General features: G+C 45.1%; 1 protein-coding gene across 2 annotated transcripts in view; it reads right to left on the bottom strand.

Moving 5' to 3' along the window:
* Positions 1 to 4,693: 4,693 nt before the first annotated feature.
* Positions 4,694 to 23,144, bottom strand: part of trim33l (tripartite motif containing 33, like) — a 31,125-nt gene continuing 12,674 nt past the window's right edge. The window contains exons 3-15 of one of the 2 annotated variants that reach the window (XM_081617074.1): positions 21,266 to 21,328; positions 21,045 to 21,180; positions 20,844 to 20,970; positions 19,643 to 19,759; positions 19,294 to 19,408; positions 19,050 to 19,196; positions 17,799 to 17,910; positions 12,375 to 15,547; positions 12,079 to 12,290; positions 6,442 to 6,553; positions 6,308 to 6,364; positions 5,789 to 5,911; positions 4,694 to 5,582 (exon numbers count right to left, since the gene is read on the bottom strand). In XM_081617074.1, the coding sequence (XP_081473200.1) occupies positions 5,124 to 5,582; positions 5,789 to 5,911; positions 6,308 to 6,364; positions 6,442 to 6,553; positions 12,079 to 12,290; positions 12,375 to 15,547; positions 17,799 to 17,910; positions 19,050 to 19,196; positions 19,294 to 19,408; positions 19,643 to 19,759; positions 20,844 to 20,970; positions 21,045 to 21,180; positions 21,266 to 21,328 (4,953 nt within the window). In that variant the 3' untranslated portion in view covers positions 4,694 to 5,123. The remainder of the gene's footprint in view (positions 5,583 to 5,788; positions 5,912 to 6,307; positions 6,365 to 6,441; positions 6,554 to 12,078; positions 12,291 to 12,374; positions 15,548 to 17,798; positions 17,911 to 19,049; positions 19,197 to 19,293; positions 19,409 to 19,642; positions 19,760 to 20,843; positions 20,971 to 21,044; positions 21,181 to 21,265; positions 21,329 to 23,144) is intronic. The other variant, XM_081617075.1, reaches the window with a different exon arrangement.

The raw sequence follows: 23,144 nt of genomic DNA, 5'->3' as shown, positions 1-23,144 counted from the left end.
CACCATAAACCTAAATATTTTCTAATACTGAACAAAACATTTTCATTTGATTCTAATATAGTCAGAAATAATTTCAAATACATTCATCATTGACTAAATTAATTCTAAAACAGGATAATAGAATTTTCAGTCAAAGCATGTTATTAAAAACTAAGAAAAATTAAATGTTAGTGATTTAAAACATTTTATGTTATATTCAGTTTTTGCACCATGTCAGATGTTAGTTCTGGAAAACTTCTCATCCTGGTTCCGTGAACCGACCAAAGTTCCTTTTCTCACAGTAATTCAGGTGATGCTGTCCTCCACCTTCCTGCATGTGTTCATTTATGACCTGCTGTCTTTAATGATACGACCCCAGGGGTCTGAGCAGAAGCTCTCCTGCATCTATCTATCTATCTATCTATCTATCTATCTATCTATCTATCTATCTATCTATCTATCTATCTATCTATCTATCTATCTATCTATCTTAATTGCCCTGTAGGCAGCAATTTCTTCACATATATGTACATTTATTATTATTGATACTTTAATTAAAGATGAATTGTTCACGTTTATGCCATTGGGGACGGTTCCACCTTTTGTAGCTGATTAAATAAGTGCTTCAGTCAGCAAAATGAGAACTCAACATGCACACACACTCACACCTAGGGGCAATTTGGAGAGGCCAGTTAACCTGACAGTCATGTTTCTGGACTGTGGGAGGAAACCAGAGTACCTGGAGAAAACCCACCATGTACAGGGAGAACATGGAGACTCCATGCAGAAAGACCGGGAATCGAACCCAGAACCTTCTTGCTGCAAGGCAACAGCTCTACCAACTGCGCCACTGTGCAGCCTCTTGCATAACTACTTTGACCTAATTTGAACTAATATTTAGTTAAATGGCTCCTCAGTGTTAGCAACTCTGAGCGTCAATGGCTCCAAACTAAATATTTAGCTTGCTAAACATAAAGTTAGCTCAGTGTGTCTCAACCTTTTTCGGCCCAGCGCCCCCCCAGCCTTTATCCAGGCCCCTCACTGCCCCCCAGCCTTTATCCAGGCCCCTCACTGCCCCCCAGCCTTTATCCAGGCACCTCACTGCCCCCCAGCCTTTATCCAGGTCCCTCACTGCCTCCCACCAAAGAATTTGTAGGCTACTTTGCACTGACAATTATTTTATTATTAATGTTACTATCACTATTGTAGAATCGGCGCACCGATGATTTTCGCATCCACCTGAATAATGTGTAGTTGCGCTCCTGCTGCCATGGACAGAGGATCATCCCAGACATGGTGGGTTGTTCGGTCGGCTACTGTTGAGAAAGATGGACAACAAAAGGAGAAATTATGAATCACATCAGAATATGGAAATTATTAGGCAGATGGCGCTTAAGTCAATATTTAAAATGCTTTTCTAAACAGCTGTGTTGGAAGATGTCAGTGATTTTGGTGAAACCTAACAACACAGCACTGACAGACAGCGGTGTTTACGTTTCCTAACTGTGGCTAAAGCTGCTGCAGGCTGGTTTACTCTCCAATCGGAGGCTGGGTCCTTTAAATACAGCTGGAGAATGATAAACTGACAATGATTAATAACGGCCAACACTTAAATGCTGTTTTAATAAAGTTAATACAGAAAGTGAACCTCTAAACGTTACAGCACTGACAGACAGCGGTGTATATATTTTCCCATCTGTGGCTAAAGCTGCTGCTAGCTGGTTTACTCTCCGATCGGAGGCTGTTTATTACAGACACAGTTAAGAGAATGGTGGGTTGACAATGACTGATGACGGCTAACACTTAAATGCTGTTGTTATTAACCTTACCTTTTATTATATCCTTAAGATAATTAGTATCCGTGAATTTTTCAGTCAGGTTTCCCGAGGCAAAATCACACCGGAAGTAAAGATACACCTCTTCGAGTTACGGCGGCCATTGTCTGACGTCACTGTGAAAAGGGTCTCCAGAAAAACTTCCGGTTCAAAAGTAAAACGAGCTGTAGTCCAATCAGCGATTTCTTAGGTCTCCCACAGGGACCTACCTTTTCCGTTTCGTTAATGTTGTTGTGTTTTCGTTAATGTTGTAGTGATTTTGTAATTTGTAATTGTGCTTTGTTAAAGTTGTAGTGCTTTGCACCTCAGGGCCACCGTAGTTTTTAGTATGTCAGAATAATTTAAAAATGTGGGCCCATTCAAGCTCAATATTTAGCTTGCTAACTAAATATTTAGCTTGCTAACTAGTTGAAGTTAAATCTCACCAACTAAATTGAGCTTAACTTTAATCTGCAGCTAAATATTAAGCTTGTTAATTATTTAGTATTTTAGTTGAAGTCAAATATTTAGCTTTCCAACAAAATATTTAGTTTGTAAGCTACATACTTAGCATGCTAACAAAGTATGCAGCTTAGAGATGTAGGAGGAAATGGAAGCTGCTGTTCACAGTTCCTACAATCTCAGCTGAACTACATCTGTTGCTATGGTTACACCATCTGAAAGTTGTCCTCCCACTCATCAGTGAAATCTTCATCCTAGTTTCTCCTTTCACATATTAGGGGAGAAGCTTTGATATCTGAAATCGGCTCCTTATGCCACACAGAGGTGTAAAGATATGTTCAATATTCATACCGACTTCATTTAACTTCCGTATCGTATTTTCTGGACTATAAGCCGCTACTTTTTTCCCTCTTTGAACCATGCATGCGGCTTGTAGCCCGGTGCAGCTTTTCTGTGAATTTTTCTTCAACCACTAGGGGGCTCTCTAGCAGGAAGTGAATCATTGGAAGTCAAAATTGGAAATCAAAGAAGAAAGCGCTGATTTTCATTTAGAACAAGCACATGCTAGCACAGTGTTTCTCAACCTGTCGGCCCAGCGCCCCCCCCAGCCTTTATCCAGGCCCCTCACCGCCCCCCACCAAAAAATTTGTAAGCTACTTTGCACTGACAATTACTTTATTATTAATGTTATCATTATTGTAGATGTTTTGAATCGGCGCACCGATTATGTTTTCCCGGACACTTCAGCGCCTTACGCTCCTTCACCTCGCGCACATAACGGGGAAAATGTAGCGAGTTTTGCCTAAACGTATCGGCATCTGGAGGGGGGGGGGGGGGGGGGGGGGGGGGGCGTTGGGGGGCGAGTGTATGTTTCTATGCTTCTTCGTGGGGGGGCGCCGATTTATGTTTTCGCATCCACATGAATAATGTGTAGTTGCGCCCCTGCCCATGACATTTCAACAATATTATTTTACCTTTTATCTGGAAATAGTTTATTCTTGCCATACAGTCCTCTGTATTAATTATTGCTCAAAAGGTCTTGCCATACCAGTTTATTCCTCCGTATTTACTTTAGTTTCTTAGTTTATTCTTGCATTTTGTTCTTCATTCATTTCCATTTAGTTTCCTTTGATTAGTTTTATCCTCTCTTGGTTTATTGCTATGTCCACTTTAGTTTCTTTCCTGTTGCTACATTTATTTTATCGTTTATTGACCATCAGTAATCTTCACTCATCACCAGCTGCTCCTCCTAATCGTCATGTGTTTCACATCATGTGTTGATTTTTCACTGTTCAGCGTCGGATTCTCTGTTTTTATGCCATAATTCACATCTAGTTCTTCGCTCCGTTTTATGTCCCGCTACTCCTGTTTCAGAGTTTTGCGCATTGTGAACGTCTTTTTTTTTTTTTTTTTACCCCTAAGGTGCAGGGCGGTCGGGAAGCGTATCAATGGGGAAAAGGCAGACTGACATAAACCTTTTAAAACAACGGAAACAATTTCTGCATTCTGATTATTGAAATTTAAAAGTGCTGTGTTGTTCTATCACCCCGTTTCATACCGGACCACTTACAGCTCCGTGTTAACGCTATAAAATGAACGCTCTCTATCGAGGTATCACCATGGAGGGATTTCTTTATTTCTTTATTTAAATGGGTTCATTTTTCAGAGGGATACAAAGTGAGGGTATCGTGATTTTAGTAATTACATGTTTATAAGAGCGATTTTCTGTTCTTCCATGGTAACGGGCAGCTTTCAAACGGAAATAAAACACTTTTTAATATAAGTTGCTGCTTTGACATGATCACAGAACTGCCAAAACATATGTAGCTACATAAATACCAGACAAAGTGAATCACAGCAGCGTCATCAGCCGGTGTAACGCTGAACTGATGCGTAGCCATGAAGCTACAAACACTGAATAGAAGAAGAGCTGCCATCGATACAGTTGCAGCCAAGCATGATTTATTGTTACACATTACAGTTTTACCAAGTTGCTCAAAGTCTAAACTGGTATTATTGTGGATTTAAGGTGTAAAGTTTACCTTCGACCAAACGCCCCCCAAAGGCATCCCAGCGCCCCCCTTTTGGAAATATGTCCGCCAGCGCCCCCTGCCGTCCTCTGAACGCCCCCTGGGGGGCGGTACCACCCACGTTGAGAACCGCTATGCTAGCAGCAGACATGTTTTCAAACTCATGATGCAGCTTTTAAGTTGAAGGCTGTTTATCTGGCACTGCAGCTCGGCGTGAACGAATCCATGGTTCGGCGTCGGAGACGCAGGGCTGAATAGCAGATTTACTAAGTGGAAAACCGAGAGCGGCGGATACCAGCGGCTGGACGTTTCCAGGTTTTTTTCATTTTTAAACTTTGTGGGTCCGGAAAATACGGCACTCCGCATCAGTGGACCTCAATTACATAAAACAGAAACGCTTCCATGAGATGCAGCTGTACAAAGAAATATTTTATTCTTCAACTAAAGCTTTGGCTTTTTAAGGCAGTTTTAATAATTTACACCATCAGCTCCGTCTGATTCATCAGCAAAAGTTTCTGCAAACATTTCAACTGAAAAATGCTTTAAATCTAACAATGTGTAAACAATAATTCCATAACAGAAAAATAAACAATCTTACGGTTTAAAGTTGTTAGTTTCAGTAACTGAAGATCAGTTTCATTGTTTTCTCCCTGAGAGAAGCTGTGAAGTTTCACATATAAATAACTAACTAAGGCACTCAGAACCACGACCCACATCAGGCCACCACACCTTTTCGCTTCCACTCAAACCAGAAACTCAGAAACTGGAGCCGGCCCAGTAAGCAGAACATCTGCAGTAAAAATGTTTGAAGTTTTAAATGATGAATTAGTTTCATTGTTCACATCTGATCGGTCTGGTCGTCAGGATTTACGCTCTTTGGCCTCTTGGCTGTAGCCGGTCCCTTCAGGTCCAGCAGGTCCTTCAGTCTCTTCTTCAGAACTTTCACCTTCGAATCGGACAGCAAGTTCTCTCCAGAGTCCAAAGGGGCGCTGCCATGCAGCGGGGCGTTGTCTTTAGGAGGGGCCCTGCCATGCGGCGAAGGGGCCCTGCCACGCGGCGAAGGGGCCCTGCCACGCGGCGAAGGGGCCCTGCCATGCGGCGGGGGGGAGCTACCACGCGGCGAAGGGGCCCTGCCACGCGGCGAAGGGGCCCTGCCACGCGGCGAAGGGGCCCTGCCACGCGGCCGGGAGGAGCTGCCACGCGGCGGCGCCATCAGCAGTGAAGAAGGAAGCTCTGATCCCAGCGTTTCCACCAGCCTCTTCTGGAAGCTCTGCTGCAGCTCCAGTAAAGCGTTGCCCTGGAAATGGCAGAGACAGGCTGAGAACGTGATCAGACCTGCAGAACCGGACGGTCCAGTCCACGGGTTCTGCTGTCAGCATGTTTATCTGCACTAAATACAACTTTTACTTTTAAGGCTTTTTCTCTTATTTGCCTGACATCTGAGACCAAAACTCATTTTGTTGAGCATCCTTAGGACACGAAGCTTCAGCTCATCATTCGTACCTGTGAGGCGTCGCTGAACAAATCCCAGAGGTCCGAGACGACCTGCGCAGGTGTTCGATACGGAGGGGAGAGATGGTGGCTCAGACGCTCCGATACGAGCATGAGGTCAGACCAGAGGTCCAACTGAAACAACAGCAGAGACGGTGAGTCTTACAGCGCCATCTGGTGCTGACTAGAGCTGGTTCTGCAGGTCGGGCTCAGATAAACCAGAACCTCTGGCTGAAAGCAGCCCAGCTGATTTCATGCAAGGTATATTTACAACACAAACTCCTTACACTTGTTCATGTTGAATAAATGTTGGGGAATTTCAATGAAAGTAAAAAAACATTAAGAAAAAATAAATACTTTGTGTTGAACCTCAAGGCTTTTATTTTAAAACGATTTAAATTTCTGAGTTCGAATCTCATCTTTTTCTGCACCGGTTCTTTAATTGTGGTTCTTCAGGACCCAGAAAATTTTTAATTGTTATTATTTCACCAACTGGAGGTCCAGTTCAAACCGACTGGCACCAGAACTGACCTGAGAGAAATGTCTGCAGCCTTCGACCTTCAGGTGCAGCAGGAGCGTCTCACATCTCTGAAACACACAGAACCGGGTTTAAACGACCAGAACATGACCCCGCCCGCCCCGCCCCGAAGTCGACAGGTTCTGACCCGCTGGTCCTGCAGGCTGAGGGAAGAACCGTATGGACTCTTGGGTCTGTCGGAGCTGTAGGGGTCCGAAGGGTCTGACAGGTCCTGGCAGAGCGAACAGACCAGCTCTGACCTGCAAGACAGAGATCAGGGAAAACCTCTGAGAGTCCATCAACAACATGGAACGCCGCCCATCTGGACCCGACCCAGTTTACATCTATCAAGAACTTTCTGGGTCAGTGGTGGGCACATTTCACCAACCCGCTAATGAGCTAGTAGCAAAGCTAATTTTTCAGTTACTGCTTTAGCATTTTTGCTAACTTTGAAAACTCTTAGCACACTTAGTTTCCCTAAATTAATTTTCTGGATAAAGTGCCAATTATTCATTATTACCACCTCCTGAAGCAGAAACCATTCATGTAGTCAGAGTCTGACCACTGATAACTTTACCTGTGACTTATATTAAATCAGTTTTTATAAATATTTTTACATTGCTCACATCATAACTGGATTATCTGAAACCTAAGGACTGGGGACTTTTCTTACTTTTATTCTTTCCTTACTTCCAAGCTGAACCAGGCTGAGATGCTTCTGTCCAACCCCAGGACATTAGCAGTATTATACTCCAATCGGCAGAAGCAGATTAATATTCTGCAGAGGAATACGGAGACCAACCCAGATTCAACTCTACAAATGACTCAAGACGACGACCAGCTCAGTTTTATACACTGACTTTAGTCAATAGAAATGAAGACTCAACTTTTAGATAAACGCTGTTTGTGGAAATGAAACAACTCTTCCTCAAATCAGCAGACGGGAGGTGCGCTCCGCACCAAGCAGCTCACACTGCAGATCCGACTGACGGGAGAAAGAACCGCTCCCTGGACGGATCAGCGTCTGAACCAAACCACCAATCAGTCCATCTAATTTTATCTGTACAGCACATTTCAGCACCAAGGCTTTTCAAAGAGCTTTACACCATTAAACACAAACAGAGTCATGTAACACAGATTCAACAATCTAAACATCGCATTAAGTCAAGTGTCGTCACTAAATTAGTAATTTATCACGTTTCAAATAAAACTAACCAGGAGGGTTTTAGTCTGGATTTAAAGGCTCTCAGTGTTTCAGCTGTTTTACAGTTTTCTGGAAGTTTGTTCCAGATTTGTGGTGTATAGAAGCTGAATGCTGCTTCTCCTCATTTGGTTCTGGATGCAGAGCAGAACCAGAACCAGAACCTGAGGGGTCTGGAAGGTTGATACAGCAGCAGCAGATCTTTAATGTATTGTGGTGCTAAACCGTTCAGTGATTTATAAACTAACATCAGTATTTTAAAGTTTATTCTCTGAGCTACAGGGAGCCAGTGGAAGAACTGGTGCTATGAGCTCCATCCTCCTGGTTCTAGTCAGAACCCGAGCAGCAGCTTCTGGATCAGCTGCAGCTGGAGGATTGATTTGTTGGACAGACCTGTGAAGACGCTGCTGCAGGAATCAATGCGACTAAAGATAAACGCCTGGATGAGTTTCTCTAGATCGCGCCGAGACATCAGCGAGAAATAAACACGCAGCTGGAACCAAAACGGCTCCACCGACCCCAAGGACAGAGCGAAGAGCCCGAGCCTCGAAACATTCCGACTCCGTGGGAATCCCACTGAAAAACAGATTTTCTGCACTCCAGCCTCTGGGTGAAAACCCACCTTCTGGGTGGATGTGCTGGTTCAGCAATGAGGCTAAACCAACGCATCCACCGCACAAAGCTCCGAAGGACAAAGTGACCACCAGGAAAACGAAAGGCATGCAGAGTAGTTATTGTTGGAGATGAGGCAGTAAATGGAATCAGTCATGTTTGCAATCCCAGGAAAACGAGAGTGGTTTCTTTTCTTGGTGACGCTGGATCTGATTTACTCTCTCCAACCACTGATCAGCCAAACATGGAGACTTTAGTTGTGCATGTTGGAGCCAACGATCTGGCAAAGCAAAAATCCGAGATTCTGAAAAAGGACTTTAATATTCTTCTGGACACTTTGGGAAAATTAAAAACAAAGTTATTTCTCAGTGGTCCAATTCCATCGCCTCAATGAGGAGATGAAAAACTTTCCAGGCTGGACATGATAAACAAATGGCTGATTAAAACCTGCTCTGCCAGCTCAGTGACCTTCATCGATAACCTCTGGATCTACTGGCAGCGCTTTCACCTCTTTGGAAGAGGAGGACGCAATCTTAACAAACACGGAATCAAGCTGCTCACTGCAAACATCTTTCATTTTATCAACAAGAACAACAATGTGACCATCGCTTCATTAGAACAGGCTCAAGGATGTCTGACTAGGATGGAGCCCTGCGCTTATCAGGAGCACAGTGTCCCAAAACAAAGTGATAAAACATCGACTGTGAACGGAGCAGCTGGTTGCCCTCCTCCTTCCTCCCTCTCTGCTCCTACACTCACTCCCTACAGTCATAAAATACCTACGAAGAAATGTCTTCTGGACCAGAGTTTCTCAGATTTACGGATGAAATGGATCAACATGTTCTACTCTGCACTTCTCTTCTTACCAAACCTGACTTGTCTGACCTGAACCTTCAAAGCCACATAAAGACGGTTACAGTGATCCCTCGCTGTAACTCGGTTCACCTTTCGCGGTCTCGCTGCTTTGTGGATTTTTTTGTGCAGTTTTTTTCACAGTGCATTGTGTTCTGCGTCCTGATTGGCTAAACAGTCTCAGAGCTCCTTCTCTACCTGTGTGCCAATAATGATACAGTATTTAAATACAAGTAATACAGTTTGGCCGTTCAGGAGATGAAAACTGAAAACTTTGAATGCCTGAGGAAAAAACTGGCCAGAATCAGCGCAAAGCCCGACCGGAGGCTTAATGAGATCCGTCGCTCTGCCGTAGATCCAGCTGTGAGTCTCGCAGGGCAGGTTGGAGGAGACGCTTTAATGACACGACTCCGGATGACATTAAGGCCCGATTGATGAACACGCACATCCGCTGACCTGAAAACAGGTTTTGTTCTTTGGTTTCAATGCATTTAAATATGCTGTGTAATAACTGTAAAAAAATAAAGGTAACTACTTCACAGATTTCACTTATCGCAGATATTTCCAGAACGCAAACCCTAAGAAAAACAAGGGATCACTGTACAAAGTCGACCTTCTATCACCTGAAGAACATCTCCAGGATTAGAGGACTGATGTCTCAGATCTAGAGAAACTCATCCAGGCGTTTATCTTTAGCCGCATTGATTCCTGCAACAGCGTCTTCACAGGTCTGACTAATAAATCAAACAGCTGCAGCTGATCCAGAAGCTGCTGCTCGGGTTCTGACTCAAACCAGGAGGATGGAGCTCATAACACCCACTTCCACTAAGAGAACAGACTTTAAAATACTGATATAATACGGTTTAGCACCACAATACATTAAAGATCTGCTGCTGCTGTATCAACCTTCCAGACCCCTCAGGTTCTGGTTCTGCTCTGCATCCAGAACCAAACAAGGAGAAGCAGCATTCAGCTTCTATGCACCACAAATCTGGAACAAACTTCCAGAAAACTGTAAAAGAGCTGAAACACTGAGTGCCTTTAAAGCAGAGGTGCCCAAAGTGGGTCCTGGAGGCATCCTGCATGTTTTAGTTACAACCTCCTCAGCAAGTCAATGTTCCTCTTAGTCCTTCTAATGAGCATCATTTGATGCAGGTGTGTAAAACCAGGAAAGAACTAAAACATGCAGGATGCCGGGCCTCCAGGACCCACTTTGGACCCCCCTGCTTTAAATCTCCACCAAAACCAGCTGGTTAAGTTGATTCTGAATCATAATCGGTTAAGAATTGAATGATGGCACTGATTCAATGTGATGTTTCAATTCTTGATTCTGTTGCATGACTTTGTGTTTTATTATGTAAATCTATTTGAAATGCCTTGTTGCTGAAATGTGCTATACAAACAACATTTGATTGATTGATAATGACACATTTAAAGCAGATGAGGGCAACATGGTATGCTGCATCACTGACACCTGGCGGGTGTCAGCATGGCTGAATTGAGTTAATTACTGTAGCATTAGCGTCTGATAATACCTTGTTGCTGTAGACGTTTAGAGTTAGCTTTCGCTAAATGCTATGTGCACATAGCTCTTTAGCATTAGTGGAACTAACATTTATGTTTAGTGCTTTAGTGCTAGCGCTATTAGCTTTGCAGTTAGTCTTGACCATTACTGATTACATTAAATATTTAAAGATTGAGGTTTTAAGTAAGTTCTCACTCGCTGTTTTCAGGGTTCAGCATTGACCGTGGGGTCACAGATGTTGCAGAAAGCTTTATTTGGACTTATATAAATAGGATTAGCTACCACAATTATGCGGATGATGCACAGCTCTACATCACGATGTCACCAGGTGACCTTTGACCCCATCCAGTCACTGAATAGATGCTTAGAACAGATCAATGTGTGGATGAGCCAAAACTTTCTCCAGCTGAACAGAAACAAAACTGAAGTTATTATCTTTGGACCTAAAGAGGAGCGAACCCGAATCAACGCACAGCTTCAGTTATTACAACTAAAAACCAGGGATCAGGCCGAAACCTGGGAGTAGTGATGACCTCTGACCTGAACCTTCAGAGCCACATTAAGACAGTCACAAAGTCGGCCTTCTATCACCTGAAGAACATCTCCAGGATTAGAGGACTGATGTCTCAGATCTAGAGAAACTCATCCATGTGTTTATCTTTAGCCGCATTGATTCCTGCAGCAGCGTCTTCACAGGTCTGACTAATAAATCAATCAAACAGCTGCAGCTGATCCAGAAGCTGCTGCTGCAGCCGATCCGGAAGCTGCTGCAGCCGATCCAGGAGCTGCTGCAGCCGATCCGGAAGCTGCTGCAGCCGATCCGGAAGCTGCTGCAGCCGATCCGGAAGCTGCTGCAGCCGATCCGGAAGCTGCTGCAGCCGATCCGGAAGCTGCTGCAGCCGATCCGGAAGCTGCTGCAGCCGATCCGGAAGCTGCTGCAGCCGATCCGGAAGCTGCTGCAGCCGATCCGGAAGCTGCTGCAGCCGATCCAGAAGCTGCTGCTGCTGTTGTTCGGTGCTGATCGGTGGATCTAGTCATTAACTTCTTTTTATTTCTCTTTCACACCGTTTATGTAAAGCCCCCCAGAAAACGTCCCAGTTAAACGAATCTATATCTAGGGGTGTGAGAGTCCTTGTTAAATGGCATTTTAACTAAAACTCTGAGGTGTGAAACGTTTAACTGAAGTCCTACAAGGTGTTTTAATGTTTTAATCTTTTTTAACCTTTTTTTTCTTTTTCTTTTAAAATTCTATCTTTGTAACTGTTTATTCAATGTCACTTGCTGTTTTTATTTTAATTATGTAAAGCACTTTGAAATGCCTTGCTGCTGAAATGTGCTATACAAATAAAATTTGATTGATTGATTGATATGATCTCCTTTTCTTCAGCCCAGATGCTACATCTGAACCAGGCTCCAGACAGAGATCCAGTAAAAAGGTAGAGTGTCTCACTTCAGGCATGGCTGCTCAGATTTGTTTCTTAAAGTACCACCAAATAGTTTCTAGGAGTATAGAACTGCAGATGACGTCACGCCAAGTCTAAATTGCACCAAAAAACTCAAGATCAGCTCCATCAGCAGATGAAGGCAAGTCCTACCAGATGTCTGGTCCAAACGGAGGGACGTGGCAGTCTCTGTGGTACCCCCGACCACAGACAGTGCAGATCTTTGATGCACTGGATGATCCGCAAGCGGCACAGGAAATGACCTCCAGGGACAGTGGAGACTCTGAGGAGTGAAGAATGGTGAAGTCTTCGGTGACGTCAGAGTCGTGGTCAGTGACGATCTCTGAGACGTCCTCGTCGCTGGACTGTGGGAAAGCAGAACAATAAGCATAAGAGGACCCGATCTGAGCAGATGCTGTTGTTCGAGTCCATTACGGTGCAGAACCAACCTGATCGTCCTCTTCCATCTCCTGCAGGTACAGCTCGTCCTGCTTGTCTCCAAGGATGAAATGGTAGCGAGGCAGGGGCCGTCCAGGTCCAGGCAGGGCCAGAGGTAGTCTCAGCAGAGACACCGTGGGCTGCCAGCAGAGCTGACCGTAGTCCAGCAGTTCAGTCCTAATGCTCAGCAAGTCTTCATCGTCGCTGTCAGACGTTTCAGAAGAAGACAGTTTGAGTCCTAGTTCAGGTACTTCAGACAAGGCAGTGGACATCCTGTCCTCTGACTCTGCCGGTGAAGCCGGTTCATCAAAGATGTCTCTTTCTGTAAACTTTAATGTTCTCGGTTTGGTCTCGAACCCTGGAGGTTTGGTCTCAACGATATTGATTTCGACGTCTGAACCTCCAACAGTAACTGGAGGAAGAAACGACCGGACCTCCTCAACGCCGGGTTGAACCTCATACACGTCAGGCAGCGACTCGTCGTCTGACAGCACCACGATGAGGTCCTGGTCAGAGGCTCCAGTCCTGGTTGGGTCAGATGATCTGCACCCTAATGGTGGATCAATTCCAGCTGAAGAACCTTGTACCAGTCTGTTTGGTTCCTTTCGTTTGCCCGTCTGCTTTGAAGCAGGATTCTGCTGCTGGTCTTTCAAAGCGGAGGACGGAAGTCCAACCTCGGAGATGAGCCCTTCTAGGAGCTGCAGGTTGTTGGATTCAGGAAGGTTCTGGATCTCTGGACTCCACCGGACAGATGGGTCATTTCCAGGAAGAGTTTGAGGATCGGCCGAAACCGAAGAGTGGGGACCAGAACCGGAGCCAGTCACAGGATTCTGGCTGGTGTTGGTCAGCAGCAGGATGGAAGATGGGAGGTTCTGGCCGAGAACCTGCTGGTTGAGACTAGGTAACGGCTGGACCAGTGGCTGAATGTTGGCGGGTGGAGCTGCTGTGGAAACCGCCTTGGAGACCAGATCGGTGGATGGGAACGGAGGAACGGAGGGCATGGAGGGTAAAGACTCCATGCCACTAGCCTGGCGGTTCAGTTTTCGGACCGGACTGCCAGGCTGGTTCTGAATTTTCTGAGGCTGCCGTTTCCCAGAGAGTGACCTCTTTATTTTAGCAGAACTGGGTACCAAAGAGCTGCTGGACTTGGAAGACTTCTTCTTCTTCATCCACTGAAACTTGACAAACAGTTTATCTGAGCTGGACACCAGCTGGGACTTGGTCAGAACGTTGATCCTGACCGCAGAATCAAAACCTCTGGACGGCTCCGGTGACGGAGGAGGCTTTGCTCCTTCAGATCGGTCTGCCACCCTCCCAGGTCCTTTGGCGGTCGAGGTTTGAAGGCGAACGTCTGAAGTCAACGAGGAAGAGGAGCAATTGGATGAACTCTGACCACAAACCGGACCTGAAGAAGGCGGAGACGGACTGGCCGGAGACGAAGAGGACGGGGACGACTGACTGAGGAGGCTCAAGAGGAACGGGTTCCTGGCTTCAATGTCCTGAGCGACTCTGGACTTAACCACCGCAGGAACAGGAAGTGAGGCAGAACAAAGAACAGGAAATGAGGCGGAAGCAGAAACAGGAAGTGAGGTTGAAGCAGGAACAGGAAGTGAGGTTAAAGCAGGAACAGGAAGTGAGGCAGAAGCAGGAACAGGAAATGAGGTAGAAGCAGGAACAGGAAGTGAGGTTAAAGCAGGAACAGGAAATGAGGTAGAAGCAGGAACAGGAAGTGAGGTTAAGGCAGGAACAGGAAGTGAGGCGGAAACAGGAACAGGAAATGAGGTTAAAGCAGAAACAGGAAATGAGGTAAAAGCAAGAACAGGAAATGAGGTCGAAGCAGAAACAGAAAGTGAGGTCGAAGCAGAAACAGGAAGCGAGGTCGAAGCAGGAACAGGAAGCGAGGTCGAAGCAGGAACAGGAAGCGAGGTCGAAGCAGGAACAGGAAGCGAGGTCAAAGCCACAGGACGAAATGAGGCAGAATCAGGAACAGGAAATGAGGCAGAATCAGGAACAGGAAATGAGGCAGAATCAGGAACAGGAAGTGAGGTTAAAGCAGGAACAGGAAGTGAGGTTAAAGCAGGAACAGGAAGTGAGGTTGAAGCCACAGGAGGAATTGCGGTAGAAGCAGAAACAGGAAATGAGGCAGAAGCAAGAACAGGAAGTGAGGCGGAAGCAGAAACAGGAAGTGAGGCAGAAGCAGAAACAGGAAGTGAGGTAGAAGCAGGAACAGGAAGTGAGGTAGAAGCAGGAACAGGAAGTGAGGTTAAAGCAGGAACAGGAAGTGAGGCGGAAGCAGGAACAGGAAATGAGGTTAAAACAGGAACAGGAAGTGAGGCGGAAGCAGGAACAGGAAATGAGGTTAAAGCAGAAACAGGAAATGAGGTAAAAGCAAGAACAGGAAATGAGGTTGAAGCAGAAACAGGAAATGAGGTTGAAGCAGGAACAGGAAGTGAGGTCGAAGCAGGAACAGGAAGTGAGGTCGAAGCAGGAACAGGAAGTGAGGTCGAAGCAGGAACAGGAAGTGAGGTCAAAGCCACAGGACGAAATGAGGCAGAATCAGGAAATGAGGCAGAATCAGGAACAGGAAATGAGGTTAAACCAGGAACAGGAAGTGAGTTTGAACCAGGAACAGGAAGTGAGTTGTGGGAAGAGGGAACCCTGCGTATCTGGGCTGAAGGTCCCCAGGAACCACAGCTTGGGTCCAGCTTACTGGTGGAGGAAGACTTGGGATGAAGAACTGTCTTATTGTTCTCTATGAAGTCTGTCATGGCGTCCACAGACGAGGAAGGGTAGGAAGAGGAAGAGGAGGGTGGAGGAGTAGAGCAGCTAATCCTGACGGGTGGAGCAGAGGAAGCAGCGGTACCAGACCGAGAGAAAGGACCGGTTCTGATGAAGGTGCTGGTAGAGCCAGCTGGAGCAGCAGCAGCATCAACAGAACTGCTGTTGTTCGTGGCAGTGCTGCAGGTGAGGGGTCGGCAGGTGGAGGTGGGCGGAGCAGGAAGCAGGGAGGAAGAGGATGGTGGAGGTTCAACCCGCCGAGTGGAGAAGGGGATCCAGGAGACGTGCACTTTACCTGGAATCAGAAACAACGGGTCACAGTCTCTAAACAAAACCGGGTCCAACCCACTGGTGAACGGTTCTCTGGGCTGCTGCAGTGCAGTTCCTGAACCCGGCAAATCAGAACCTGTGATGAAATGAAACTCGCCTTTCAGCTCGCCATCTGGATCAGAACTTCAGGTGGCTTAAGGAGTTCTGTGAAAGTTTTTACTTCATTTGGACCTCAGGATCTCAAAGTCTGGAGGAGTGGAGTGTATCAGAACCAGAACCCACGCTGTTGAAGGATCTGGGTCGCCCTGTCAGCTGGTTCTGGTCCACTGGGTTTCTGAAGCCAATAACCAACGCAGCGTCTACCAGAACATTTTACAGCTTCATGGAGAATCTGGTTTCATTTTTCAGCAGGATGTGGTACCGACCCAAAGTGCAAACAGTACCAGAAACTGGCCAATAACCCTGAGGATATTGGGCTTTATGGGTCAGCAAATGGGCCAGATCAGAACCTCTGTGCTTCGCCGCATTGATGCAGTAAATCATGCAGAAGGAGTCCAGACCAGAACAGAGACACAAACATTTCTGTCCAAAATCTTTTCATTGATCTGATTGAATATTTTTCTGTGTGAACCAGAACCAGAACCATCAGAACTACAACCGCTGAAGGCTTGAATGAATCCAGACGCCATGTTTGATTTTTATACAGGTCCTTCTACAACAATTAGCATATTGTGATAAAGTTCATTATTTTCCATAATGTAATGGTAAAAACTGTCGTATATTTTAGATTCATTGCTCACCAACTGAAATATTTCAGGTCTTTTATTGTTTTAATACTGATGATTTTGGCAAACAGCTCATGAAAAACCAAAATCACTGTCTCAAAAAATTAGCATATTTCATCTGACCAATAAAAGAAAAGTCTTTTAATACCAAAAAAGTCAAACTTCAAATAATTATGTTCAGTTATGCATCAATACTTGGTCAGGAATCATTTTGCAGCCTTCAATGCGGCATGGAGGCCATCAGCCTGTGGCTCTGCTGAGGTGTCATGGAGCCCAGGATGCTTCGATGGCCTTAAGCTCATCCAGAGTTTTGGGTCTTGGTCTCTCAACGTTCTCTTCACAATATCCCACAGATTCTCTATGGGGTTCAGGTCAGGAGAGTTGGCAGGCCAACAGTAGCACCATGGTGAGTATACCAGTGGTTTTGGCTCTGTGAGCAGGTTGTGCTGAAAAATGAAATCTTCATCTCCATAAAGCTTTTCAGCAGATGGAAGCATGAAGTGCTCCAAAACCTCCTGATAGCTGCTGCATTGACCTGCCCTTGATAAAACCCAGTGGACCAACACCAGCAGCTGACATGGCTCCCCAGACCATCACTGACTGTGGGTACTGGACACTGGACTTCTGGCCTTTTGGCATTTCCTTCTCTCCAGTCTTCCTCCAGACTCTGGCACCTTGATTTCTGAATGACATGAAAAATTAGCTTTCATCTGAAAAAAGTACTTTGGACCACTGAGCAACAGTCCAGTGCTGCTTCTCTGTAGCCCAGGTCAGGCGCTTCTGCCGCTGTTTCTGGTTCAACAGTGGCTTGACCTTTGACCTGGGGAATGCAGCACCTGCAGCCCATTTCCTGCACGGTGGCTCTGGATGTTTCTACTCCAGACTCAGTCCACTGCTTCCCCCAATGTCTGGAATAGGCCCTTTTCCACCATCTTCCTCAGGATCCGGTCACCTCGTCTCATTGTGCAGATTTTCCTGCCACCTTTTCCTTCCCACTGAGGAGCCTTGATACTCTGGGAACAGCCTATTGGTTCAGAAATGTCTGTGTCTTACCCTCTTGCTTGAGGGCGTCAGTGATGACCTTCTGGACAGCAGTCAGGTCAGCAGTCTGACCCATGATTGCGGTTTTGAGTAATGAACCAGGCTGGGAGTTTTTAAAAGCCTCAGGAATCTTTTGCAGGTGTTTAGAGTTACTTTGTTGATTCAGATGATGGTTAACGGCTCGTTCAGAGAACCTTTTCATGATATGCTAATTGTTTGGGTTTTCATGAGCTGTATGCCAACATCATCAGTATTAAAACAATAAAAGACCTGAAATATTTCAGCTGGTGTGCAATGAATCTAAAATATGACAGTTTAATTTTTATCATTACATTATGGAAAATAATTAACTTTATCACAATATGCTAATTTTTTGAGAAGGACCTGTAACCTCCCGATCAGAACATCAAACAGAACTGAATCCACTGAATCTCTGCTGCTGGTTTTAAAATATTCATCCATTTTCTTTCTGCTTCTCATCAGACTAAAACCAAAGATCCAGACGAGCCAAATGAATCAGAACTGAACCCAGCAATCAACCAGATCCGATCCGAATCTTACTAAAATTCATGATTCCCTCCACGGAGTTTCTGTCGGTGATGACCTTCACGTCGATCATCTTGGAAGGAGGACGCGAGTCCTCGTCTACCAGATCCTTCATCTGGGAGGTGATCTACCAGGACAGGAAACACGCCTGGTTACAGCGCTCATGTTTGAGTTTAATGGCTCATCTGACTTATTAATGAACTCATTAATATCATCAACATCTCAGGTATTGAAAACAAATTAACGAAGGAAAAAGGAAGACCGTTCATCTGGGAATTCCCGCAGCTAATGGTGGGAAAACTTCTGCTAATGTGCTAATTAGCATAGCTACATTTTAGCTTAGCACTTTTGCTAACATTGACAACTTTTAGCGCACTTAGCTTCCCCTAAATTAAAAAAAAATACGGAAGAGAAAACAGAACTACTATGTAAACAGACTTCAAAATAAGAGCATGAATATAAACATCTAAACATTTCACAAATTTTTAACAGTCAATAACCAAAAGTTCAACACAGACATTGACCTTTAATCAACTGGAAGTAAATTAGAGTGTCGGTATTTATTTAGGGCATTGCTTCTCATCTCCAGTCCTCTGCCCCCCCCTGCTTGTTTTAGACGTGCCTGTATTTCACAACAGCTGATCTAAATGATTGCATTACCTCTTCTGCAGGCATCAAGTGCTGCAGAAGCTTGTTAATCACCCAGATTCAATCCAGGTGTGTGGCAGTAGGGAAACACCTACTGAATTGAGAAGCTCTGATTTAGGGGAAGCTAAGTGTGCTAAACATTTTAAAAGTTAACAAAAGCACTAAGCTAAAGATCAGCTCTGCTACTGGTGAAAGGTGCTTACTAATGGTTCATAATAGATTTGAATTTTATAATATTCTATGTTGTAGTACATGTTACGTTATTGGCACATGGCAGGTATCAATATGATTGTAGTTAGCAATTTAGCATTAGCTTCCACTAAATGCAACATGTCAGTAATAGCAAAACTAATGTTTACGATTAGTACTTTAGGGTTAGCAAAGCTAACTTCACAGTTAGCGGTGCTCCGTAGCAAATATCAACATCCTGGTCTCTATTCCAACCATCAGACTACCTGATGCTGAGGGCCAGGAAAAAGCATTTCCTGTCCTTCTGTCACAAAGCTAATCAACTAACTGAGGCTTTAACTGGGCAGTTGGACCTCAGGCTTTGACTGGGCCGTTGGGTTGGTCTGCGTGGCTCGATGGGGGCAGGGAGGCGATGAGGGCAGGTCGTACCTGGGATATGCAGCCCACCAGGGTGGGCAGGTTGGTGGTGCTTCTGGCCTTTTCTGCTGCTTCAGTCAGAGGGACGTGGCTCTGCTGCAGCTGCTTCACCTTCTCCATCTTCCTGCTGATCAGGTTGCGCTCCACGTTGTAGACAACCTGCACACAGGAACAAAACCATGAGGTCCAGAATGAAGCAGCCGATTAATGGAGGTAGAACCAGTAGAACAAGTTTACCCAGTCTGGTTGGAGTTACCTGGATCTGCTTGATGATCTCCTCAAACCTTTTCTTCAGCAGCTCCATCAGCAAGTCGACGTTTTTCTGCAGCTTGGAGATTATGAAGGACTCGGAGCGGGCCAGAACCTGCAGCCTGGACACAACAGCAGGGGTTAGAGCTGGATCGGGTCAGACCGGGTCAGGACCTGGAGACCTGCTGGCTCTCCAGAAGAGGACTTTATAGAATCTATTTAATGACATTGACCCAGGCCTGCCAGCCTGCAGCGCCCCCTGGAGATGGAACATCCTAACAGCAGCAGCTGCTCTGGACAGCAGGAGACGAGGAGGCTCGTCTTCATCCTGGGGACGGTCTCCATGGTGACCCTACCTGGTCTCCATGTCCTGCAGGCTCCTCCTGGACGCCTCCATCTGCGCTCTGAATGGCTGCATGCAGGCGTCCAGCTGCTTCTTCACACTTGCCACCGCTTTGCTGACAAAGTCGAACCTGGAAAGGCCAGGGAGAGGTCAAAGGTCATGACACACACAGCTTTTTTTTTTTTTTTTTTGAAAGACTGAGCATTGAAAACAGCTCAGGCCTTTCTGATTGACTTAACAGCCGTACAGTGAAAGGCTGATCTGGGGATTATTTTTGGATCAACTCATTAACTAATGGATAGAAAAAGGAGCTCGATGGGAAGTTTTTCTTTTTCTGTTTCCAGAATTGGAACCAGATGAAGCTAAAACAGGTCTTTGTAGAATATATAAGTTTTTTTTAAATGTTTTGTAGTTTGTAGATGAATGGTTTCAGCCCTCAGAGGAGCATCATGCAGATCCTTCCTCCCAGCAGCTGATAAGCATTACTGCTCCCATCAAACCAGATATTCACTCCCTGCTGGTTCTGCATAGTTTTTATTGTCACTAATTGTAAATAATTTGTTTTAATTATCTAATCAGTTGCCCATTTCTTTGGACTGTTTAAATAACAGCTGATGAAATGTTGCCCTTACTGTACAGTATTTAGTTGCTTATTCTGTTTTTACCTATTCTGCAGATTCCCATCACTTTGCTGCTGTGAGACATTAATGGATATTTTTATGTATCGTTTGTCAGGCTGGACAATGTGGCAGAAAAAGTAGCATAATATAAGCATTCCATATCAGTCAATATTAATAATTATTGATTACATTTTCGTTTGAAATATCTGAAATCCTGAGAAACTGGTGGCCTGATTTTCCTGTTTCATCCTCAGTTTTCACTCCATGCAGTTGTTTTAATTTTTAAGCAGTTTTGAGGCAAAACATGAAACTGCTGCTGTGCAAGTTACTCAGCAGGTTGTTGCTATGCAACCAGAGAGCGAGTTAGCTGATGCTACCATGCTCAGCTAGCCATGAGAGGCTGAGCAACTGCAGTATTTCCTCTGCCTACATCTCCCAGAATGCTGTGCAGTTCTGGACCAAACACAACAGACCACTCGTCTGTTGTGTTTTGCACAGAGAGGTGAGTCCTAGTAAGCTACTGACTGCTAGAGGCTCTCCTGACAACCCAGCCTGCTCCTTAGTGTCCCAGTTTGATGGAGGGTGGAGGAGCACCTGTGGTTCTGGTGGTCCGCCAGCTGGCAGTCCCTGCAGGTGAGCTGGCAGCAGCTGAAGCAGAACAGCTTCAGCTCCTCAGACGGGTGGATTCTGCAGAACTTGGTGGGAAAAACCAAACTGGGTCCTGGGGAGGAAATAGAAACATCAGCAAGTCTGGAGTGAACTAGCCATAAACCAGGAGGAACCGGGCCGGCGGACCTTCAGGCTGCCGGTTCAGAACTCGGTGGCATCGGGTCAGGGTGACCCGGCGGTGAGCCGCCAGACAGGCGTCACACAGAGCTTCACTGCAGTCCACACACCAGCAGGAGGCCGAGGCGCCGTCACAGGTCCCGCACTGAGGAAGAGGAGGAGGAAGAGCGTCAGGTCTGGAGCCACTTCCTGTCTCTGACCCACTTGAACAGCAGAGATCTGAGCTTTACCTGCCGGGCCTGGACGTCTCCTGGGTCTCCAGCTGTCGCCATGACGACCGGAGAGGTCTTCACCTGAGACACACCAAACATCAGTACAATGAGCTCTGAGGCTGCATTCACAGCAGAAGAACCCGACCCAATCTGGGCTGCCACCAGAGCCGGCCCAAGACAACGAGAGCCAAGCGGCTGCTTAGGGCCCCAACAGCACCAGGGGGTAAATCATTTTGGAGTATTGGAAAGAAGTACTGAAATATTCAGTTTTCCAACAAAATAACGTCTTTGCCACTTCGGCACAAGCACAGTGACAAACGTTCAGAGGATGAAAACACTGGACTTTCCACCAGCATTTAAACGCACCGCATACACACCAATCTGAGGCTGTCTGAAGCATGAAATGAGTCTCCAAAATCCTCACGCATCGTAACCGGATCTGTGCGTAAAATCAAGTTCTGTCTGTCAGGCGAGGTTTGAATTCGTACTTATCAGATTTGTGAGGTTGAAGTAAAAAAAAATTGTGTATAAATTTAATGTTTGTAGAAATTGTAATTGTGTGTGTGTGTACTTTTATTTTGTATTCGTAATTTCTTCGTATTTGTGTATGCATTTGACCTCATATTTACAAGTACCCGGAGTTACACACAAATCTTCTTTTTACAGTTTACTAATCATGTGTCACAGATATAACTATTCAAAGTTACACACAGAGATGCTTACACAGATTACAAATCCAGTATTACACACTCACATGCATTTTGAGACTATTTTCACTCCATATTGCTGGGTTTCAGATGACGTAGCACCGACGTCACCCAATGCACATGGAGGGCAGGAAGTAAATTCAGCCCGTTTATTTCTGTTGATCCAGCATCAAAATGTCTAAAGTCTGAGTCCTGTTGCTCCAACTGTTCTAATGGAGAGAAAGATAAACGTTATTTTCTCGTGTTTCGCAGGTAGTTGGTCACGAGGGAGTTCATTTTAAAAAACTGAGTGAAAAAAGAGAAGTGGATCAACCAGCTCAGAGCAGGAGGTGCAGAAACTAACAGCAGAGTTTGCAGCCACTTTCTAACATCGTTTAAACTATTTTCAGATGTTTTATTGGACAGTTATTTGAAAGATAAGCTTTCATATGTAAGGAAAGATGTATTATTTTATTCCCTAGCATGGTTGTTCTCAGAGTGCTAATGTCGTTAGCAGCTAGCTCAGTGCCGAGTCACGGACAGAAAATATGTTTATTCATGCTGAAAAAAAAAAGAAAGCTAAATAAATTAGCTGGTAGGTTATGAATATAATCTATCCAGCCATACAGTCACCGTGAGCTGTTACTGTCCCTCACAGGCTTCATGTCTGGACACCAACAGACGCGAACTCAGGGTTTCTGCAGATCGGAGCCAATCGTTGACCTGCATTGGACCCGAATCCAGCAGCGACTCAACATGAACGTACAAATCCAGCATGAATTTGGTTTACAGAAGCTAAATAAATTATTTATCTGGAGATTCAAGCTCATAGAAATAACACGGTTAGCTCGTTGTTAGCGATAGCTTGTGCCATTTGATATCAGACCAAAAACTATATGATCTCTACAGAGGAAAACTGGTGGTAATGGAAAATTACTGTTAAACCATGTCTGCAAATAGATCTTAAGTTCTTATTAAGACGCAACACATACCCGTTATTACAAATTATTGTTGAGATCAGAGAAAAATTATGTATATTTATTATTTTCCAATACAGCAATATTTGTTTATGGAACTCTGACAATGCCGCAGGAAGCTTATTTACTTCAAAACCTGAGATGAGCATCAGGTTCAAACCGCATAGCTGGCTAAGGAGGAAGCTATGGATACAACAGCAGAATGGACTATGATGGTCATCAACAACTTCACAA

Source organism: Poecilia reticulata, chromosome 16 (assembly GCF_904066995.2).
Source record: "Poecilia reticulata chromosome 16, P_reticulata-male-v2, whole genome shotgun sequence".
Lineage (NCBI taxonomy): Eukaryota > Metazoa > Chordata > Actinopteri > Cyprinodontiformes > Poeciliidae > Poecilia > Poecilia reticulata.
The sequence above is the reverse complement of the archived record's forward strand: the minus strand, read 5'-3'. Positions and strand labels throughout refer to the sequence as shown.